Source organism: Mustelus asterias, chromosome 4 (genome assembly GCF_964213995.1).
Source record: "Mustelus asterias chromosome 4, sMusAst1.hap1.1, whole genome shotgun sequence".
NCBI classification, from domain to species: Eukaryota; Metazoa; Chordata; class Chondrichthyes; order Carcharhiniformes; family Triakidae; genus Mustelus; species Mustelus asterias.
In genome coordinates, this window is record NC_135804.1 from 110,108,399 (window position 1) to 110,115,963 (window position 7,565).

The window sequence follows — 7,565 nt, forward strand, 5'->3', positions numbered from 1 at the left end:
CCCATGTGAACAAGGTGGAATTTTATGCCATTTTATACAACTGAGTCCCCATGTATAATTTAAAGACAGACAAAAGCATTAGTTGTGTCTTCCTTGCCGTCAGATTTGCAAACATGTCCCTGGCTAGGCGGTCACGGCGGTCCTCCCAGCACTGGGGAACTGCACACACATTAGCGTAAATGCAATGAATGAGAAGGGAACAATACTGAATTTGTATTCCCACAGAGATTCCCCTCTCTCAATCTCCTTCATGAATAGCCAAAATAATCCTAATTATATAAGTCTAATTAGCCGCTTGTCATCTTCCGCTATGCAATCTATTAATTTCCAACATTTTACTCCCATTAATGATTTACATAAATGGGCAGGGGTAAAATAATTTAGAATATTGTCGTATTACAGATCGGCGGCGTGCCACAGCTCCTCCGGTACCTTGTTAGTAATTCAAGACTGTAAAGCGGCAGACAGCGAATAAGATGATAATAGGAATTATTCTCGCAGTCTGGCTCGGCAGCCCCGCGGACGGTAGCAACTTCGGAGTTGCATACTTTCCTTCCCCTGGCGCAGTGTGGACTCTGTGACATGTTCAAGGAAAACCGAGGAGCGACATAAGGGGGAAACAGAAATACAAGACCGATTTATAGATTTGTCTGGAATAGCCCAATAGATGATCACCACTGAATATATTTGAGAAAGAGTTCACAGATTGGAACTGTTATTTTTTTTCCATCCCACACACTGCCCATAGATAAGAATTTCTGTTTAAAACGCGGGTTCCTTCCGCATTATTTTATTCGGGAAAACTATGAAGTGAAAAGCATTTCGTGTAGCCCCAATCCCCCGTGTGTTTCTATCTTTTTGTTGAATGAATGATTGAATTAAAGTATGATAAAACAGGGGGAAATCACAGAGCGGGTAAAGCAGTACCTACTGGGCAAGTGAAACATTAAGAGGAACCGAAATATATATTTCAGATATAAACTCACCCCGCGAGGGCTATATTGGTCAGCCTCGTTCAATATGTGTCTGGGTGTTGTAGTGTTGGTTTACAAGCACATTGGTTGTTGAGGGCACCTTTGCCACCTGGCCATCACCTCATTAAATAGTGATGAAGGAATTGCTCCAGAACTATACAATAGATTGTTTCAATCCCGATGCTAAAAATGATCACCCGAGGGGAGAATGTGTTCTGAAATAATAGCAGGAGCTGAGACATTTCTTCCCCGGTACCTCCGCAGTTGCAGAATGGGGAGGTTTGGGGGACACATATCTGGAAGTCTGCCTCTTCAATGAACACAGGAGCCGGGAAAGGTTGCAAGAGTTCTGATAACAAAAAAAATTTGCTCGCGCGTGTTAAAATTGTATCAGTGATCGTTGTATCAGTTGGGTAGAAATATCGAGGCTAAAGTGTCCAAAAGTCACACACACACGGACCATGCTTCAATCAAAGGAGTTAATTATTAATAATAAAAACCGGATGTGACCCAAAACATGCAGCGAATGCTAAGTGTGTCTCAGGCCGCTGTCAAAACAAATCCAGGCAGACCCAACAAACAGAAAATAAAACCGACTGAAACATTGATGAAGAAGTGGCGCTTTAACTAAAGCTTTGGGTTCATCCACAGTTATTTGATATGATGATCCACGAGGGGTTATTCTCTCTCTCAGCTTACCAAGAATCAATAGTATCATAACAGCCAGAATTCATTATTCATTCATGATAGGCTTTACAAGATGAAACCAACTAGCCAACAAATGTTTGTTGATAAATTGAGTTTAGCCCGATTAACAGCTTGGGAAAATGACACACTGCAGACAGTAACAAAAAAAATCCATTGCTTCACAAGCACCTTTAGCCCCACCATACACAACGTGATAAAAGTTGTATAAAGTGCCAATGGTGACTCATCTTTGGATTCGCAACTGGCATTAAGCTTTGTCCCTGTCCTAAAGTGTTGACACAGAACGGCGGCCATCGACCTGGAAGGTAAACACGTGCGCATCAAAAGCTTCCAGATCCGTTTGGAGATAAAATCTATCCTTTCATATCCTAAAAGTTGGACCAAGTGGATGATTTGGGTGAAATTCGTTGTCATTGAATTATTTTTTTTGTACAAAAAAACCCATCACTTCCATCGAAGGATGTCGATGTATTTCTAAACACAAGCGGTGCCAGTTCCATTAGAAGATTAGTTTTATCCACCGCCTCTGTGCTCACTGCACCTGACCGCCTGGACTTACTGCCCACTCGATTCTCGAAATCTCCTGCTCCTTAGCTCCCTACTCCTTTTCGTTTCTCACTGTCGTTAGTGGTTAGTTTTACAATTTAAAAGTTTGCTTGCATTTGTTTAGAATGAGTAATTCCAGACTTCTCACTTTCGTAGTAACTAAGCCTCACCTTTTTTTGTATGAAAGAATTAGCTTAAACTGGCAAGAGATGGACTGACCTATTACTTGGTTGCCTGCTCCCTCCTCAGCTTAGTGGAAGGTTTGCGGCCGGTAACAGTGAAGTTAAAATGAGCGGGAGAGCTGGGTGACACCACAGGAAAGGTGCTGAAAAGATCGATTGACCCAGATCACACCTGAATGTTAAAGGCAGTTACACTGTTACGGAGCGGCTGCCACACTCCAGGCTCATAATTCCAATATGTTTGCTGATTCATTACCTTAATGGATCAGTAGTTATTTAGCTATTGCTCCCAGTGTCTTAATAATAGCATGTTCTATTCTATTCCAAAAATTTCCCATACTAGCACAGGCAACAAATAGCATTCTCCATGTTCTGCTTTTTTTTTTAAAAACGCCTTCAATTAAAACTAATCCAAGTGACCGTGCGAATCCACATAGTGTGATCGATGTTCAGGAAGAGTTGCGCTGTTCCCTAAAGTGTAGAATCATAGAATTCCCACAGAGCAGAAGGCGGCCATTTGGCCCATCGGTATTCACCTACCACAATCCCACCCAGGCCCTATCCCCGTAACCCCACGTATTTACCTTGCTAATCCCCCTCACAATAAGGGGCAATTTAACATGACCAATCCACCTAACTACACATCTTTGGACATGGACATCTTTGGGCTGTGGGACGAAACCGGAGCACCTGGAGGAAACCCACGACACGGGGAGAACGTGCAAACTTCACACAGTGACCCGAGGGAGGAATTGAACCCTGGGGCAGCGGTGCTAACTACTGTGCTACCGTGCCGCCCGTAGCTGGGTGATCGTTGTGTTCATGGAGATATTGAGTGCTGGTTATTTCTAGCGAAATGATGTATCTGTTCAGAGGAGTACTTTGTGATCTCGCTCGATATAGTGAGCACGCCACCTCCCCCCCCCCCCCCCATCCCGCCCCCAGCCACCCACCTCACACGCCCCAGCTAGTTTAAAGACTGAAACATTATGGGATAGACTTTAGTTTCATTTTCAGTTGCAATAAATCCAACCAATAACCCGCGTGTCCGTGTTTTAAATCCCCGCACGTTGACTCAGAATGTCTATTTATCAGGAGACAGTGATCTACCTGGGAAATTGAACTCGCTGTCAGTGCCCACCTGCCTTTTGTTAAAGATACGGTGACCCCCATCCAGCTAGAGTATAAAACAGAGAGATTCCCTGAGGTGCTGATTGGCTGAATGCGAGCTTTCCTCTCTATCTTGTTTCTAAGAGTTGGAGGAAGAGAGTGAGCGAACTGGAATCGAATACATGGGCAGCTTGCGTTCAAACGTTTCAATTGGATCTTAAATGGAGTGTCACTTTTCTAAAATGATTTAACTGTGGAAAGAGTAGGACATTGCTGTGTGCACTGGGTACCTGTGCTTTCATAGAGCTTCAAATTGTTGCTCTTTATGTAACTGCAATTTGTATTCTAAAAGCAAACGTGTTTGTATTCGATTCATTCAATAAATATATTTGACGCAACGTTCAGTTCAAGACCCCAATCTTTCGTTTTGCAGCGTGCTTAGTTTTATTGAAAACTCTGCAGAGTCACATCTGATTAAAAATCACATATACAATCAGTAAAGTAAAATAAATAATCACACTTGAGATCGGAGCCAACCGTTGGGAAGATCAGCATCAGAGAGAATAGAGCGTTGTACGAACAGGTGTGCCAGTTAACCTGCTCACAAAGTGCACACTCAGTCACCCGGCCAGGAGCAGCCAGTGGAGGGGACAAAGACCTGGGTGTAAGGATGTAGGCACCGGCCTCAACACACACACAAACACACACACACACACACAGGGAAATTGGTCTCAGCGACAACCCTCCAGCAAATAAGACTAGCAAAATGAATTTTGCAGAACAAATAAATAAAAGCAGGAAGACAAGGCTCTGCCAGTTAGTGAGTTGCGTTTTAAAACTCACATTGTCCCTGGCCTCTCACTTATAACTTTCCACCTGTAATATGTCCCCATTGTTTACACACTAGTCTATTGTACCACGACATATTTTAAAGTAATTTTGATTGTCAATGCATTGTGAATCCCTTCCAGAATTTTTTTAAAAATTAAATTTATGATTGAGATAAATGGAGGGAGAGAGAAAGCGCTGTGAAAATCCCCCCCAGGGCGGATGAGGTAGGAAACCATTCGTAAATAGTTATTGCAAAACATTTAAAACTTATTTATTATTAATTTTTATTTATTTTTTTGCTATTCATATCGTGATGGCGACATTCACTAAACTGAAATGATGTATAAACCATGCAGAGACAGACCTGTGGACTATACAAGAGGTACAATAGAATTAATATGACCCGTCCTTACATAGCTAATTGTTTATGTGTCATTTTTCTAAATGAACTTGACAAGGGTATAAATGCCACCACCTGCCCCGGCTCCGTGTCCACATCAAGCTGTAGTTATTCAACCCCGGATCAATGAATTCGATCAGCTGGCTCAAATAAAGAAGGATAAACGCACAGAGTTCATTCACAGACTATGTACAGCCTATTACAATAGAAAAGCAAACATGATTTTTTTTCACAAGAATGTGATTAAACATTATTCAAGTCTCGTTGAGATTATTTGTTACAATATGATTGCCAGATAAGTCATCGAAGTCTCATCTAAACCAAGACACAAGGCTTGCTTCTCTCTCAAACCCGTACAAAATATACACAATTCAAACTCAATTCTTCAGACATATCCTGCCGGCGTGATTCCCCTTCCGTTGCTTCGTTCGGGCAAAACTTCACCAAGAAAACAAAAAGTTATTTATATCCTGGTCCGCATCGTCTCAATAGGACAAAGCAGTGCACAGAACCATCTTAATGTGTGGCGGAAAATTTCATCCTTTTCTGTTTCTGTCTCTGATTGCAAAACCACACTCTGACCACATTCTTTTTCAGGTCCAATTTCTCTGCGATTGCTGCGATCTTCTCGGAGGAAGGGCGGGGCTGAACGGCGAAATAAGCTTCTAAGGACCGTTTCTCGGGCGCTGCAATGGAGGTGCGTTTGCGCTTCCTGTCCCCTCCATTGAAAAGCTCGGGTTTGGTCATTTTCTCTCGCTGAGCCCTCTCGGCTTCATCCAGCCAGGCCTCCAGGATGGGCTTGAGCGCAATCATGTTATTGTGCGACAGAGTCAAGGACTCAAACCTGCAGATAGTGCTTTGACTTAAACAGCCCACACCTGGGATCTTCAGGTTGGCCAAGGCCGACCCAACATCGGCCTGTGTCACTCCAAGTTTGATTCTTCTCTGCTTGAATCTCTCTGCGAAGGACTCCAGCTCCCTGGGATCTGCTTCCCCCTCATTCCCACCCAAGCCCATATGGGCCGACAGGGCGTGCGAATGGGCAATGTTCATAGGTTGATGGTGGTGAGGGTGATGTGACAAGTGGTTCATGCCAGGCATGTGGGCATGCGGATGCGATGGCGTGGCGCCCACTTCAGGTCCTGCCATCCCACTCAAGGATAGGCCAGGGTTCAGGTGCTCCAGCAGGTCTCCTTCCAGGCCTTGGGCTGACTGGTGATGGTGATGGTGGTGGTGATGAGGGTGGGAGGTCAGCACTGACGGGTGGGGGAGATGCACAGAGGAAGAGGTAGGAGTGCAGGACACGCTGGTCATGGTGTGGTAGGTGACATCTGGCTTGAAGGGGTGGCTTTTCTGCGATACAATATCCACAGCTGCCAGGGCTTCGGCTCGGGACAGTAAAGTTTCATCGAATCCGGTAAAAATATTGCCTTGCAACTGCAAAGGAAAAGCACAGCGTGTTACTGTCAGAATCCCCATCAAAAAGAGAGAACAGCGCGGTACCAATCTGCTGTAACTGGCCAGACACAGGGTCATTTCACTGGCAGCCCCGTTGTTTTAATAAGCATTATTCTTTGTGTCCCTTCATAATCATCGTTGCGCTCTTGGCAGTCTGAGCTAACGGATTTCTTTAACCCAACGGGACCAGCAACATTTAATCAGTTATGAAAGCACACAAAATAATAAAAAAAACAATTGTTTTGATGGGACCTGGACGCGTGCACTCAATGCACACATGAGCACATTGCCAATTCGTACAACTTGCTAAGCGGTGCAAGTAATGAACGATTATATGGACATTACAAAGGCTAGTTCCGTACAGCGCGTTTACAGTGAACCTAACCCAGAGTGGAACAGAATATACATGGCACCGATTCAAAACAAGCTTCCTGACAAATAACTACACGAGGCACCTACTTAGGAGTTTCCTTTTGGTACAATTTCATTATTGACATCCTGTCATACACCAATGTCACAAACCCCCCTCCGCTGGAGACCTCAAACCGCCTCCTTACACATTATTACAATAATAAAGTTAAAACAAAAACTTCAAATGCCCACGCAATTTGACAGAGCTCCAGATATGAATTGTAATCAATCGATACATCTCATCCAAAAACTAGGCAATTGAAACACATTGAGTGGCTTTTCTGGTAGGCGGTGGGTGAGGGAGCGCTGTGTGTTGTTGCAGGTTGGACTCGTTCGCTTTACTTACCGGAGGAGTGGGCAGACACGCTCTCCGGATGGCCTCGCTGCTGGAGTGCAGGGTGGTGTATTTGGGTTCGTGCAGAATGGGGTGCATGCCGAACGGCTGCTTGCTGTTCATGGACATCATGTTTACATGTGGGTCATGTGCAGGTGAGCGCTGAACTGGCGCTGTCCCTATCCCACTCCATCCGCTTCTCGCTGAGTTATACCCGCGCAGCCTGGAGGACACGCCGCCCCTCGGCCCCGATCATTGGTACAGAACGGCCCGACCTGCAGGCGGTCTGCTGGATCCGCCCATCCACTCTCACCATTGGCTCAGGCGGCTGCAAACCGCTCCTTCCAGCCATTTCCAGCACTCGGGTGAAATTTGATGAATGTCGGTTCTGACACAAGAAATACGGCATAAACCTGCTCACCGACTTTGGGGGGAATTTGTGGCAAACATTTATCACTTATTTCAAACCCTCCACGTACACGTGCATGTGTGGTGAACATTGATTCAGCATTTTCCAAACTACCATTTAGCCGCGAGACATTAAAACCAACACATAATGGGATCTTGGCTTTCTGATAATAAAATGTCTCAATTCCGATAAAGATCCTAAA

At 44.6% G+C, this 7,565-nt stretch overlaps 1 protein-coding gene across 1 annotated transcript; it reads right to left on the reverse strand.

Moving 5' to 3' along the window:
* Positions 1–3,949: 3,949 nt before the first annotated feature.
* On the reverse strand, positions 3,950–7,086 carry LOC144492377 (brain-specific homeobox/POU domain protein 3-like). The gene is made up of 2 exons (XM_078210376.1): positions 6,967–7,086; positions 3,950–6,188 (listed from the first exon to the last, which is right to left on the reverse strand). Exons 1-2 carry the CDS (start codon positions 7,084–7,086, stop codon positions 5,268–5,270), a joined length of 1,041 nt encoding a protein of 346 aa, XP_078066502.1. The 3' UTR covers positions 3,950–5,267.
* Between the last annotated feature and the right edge of the window lie 479 nt (positions 7,087–7,565).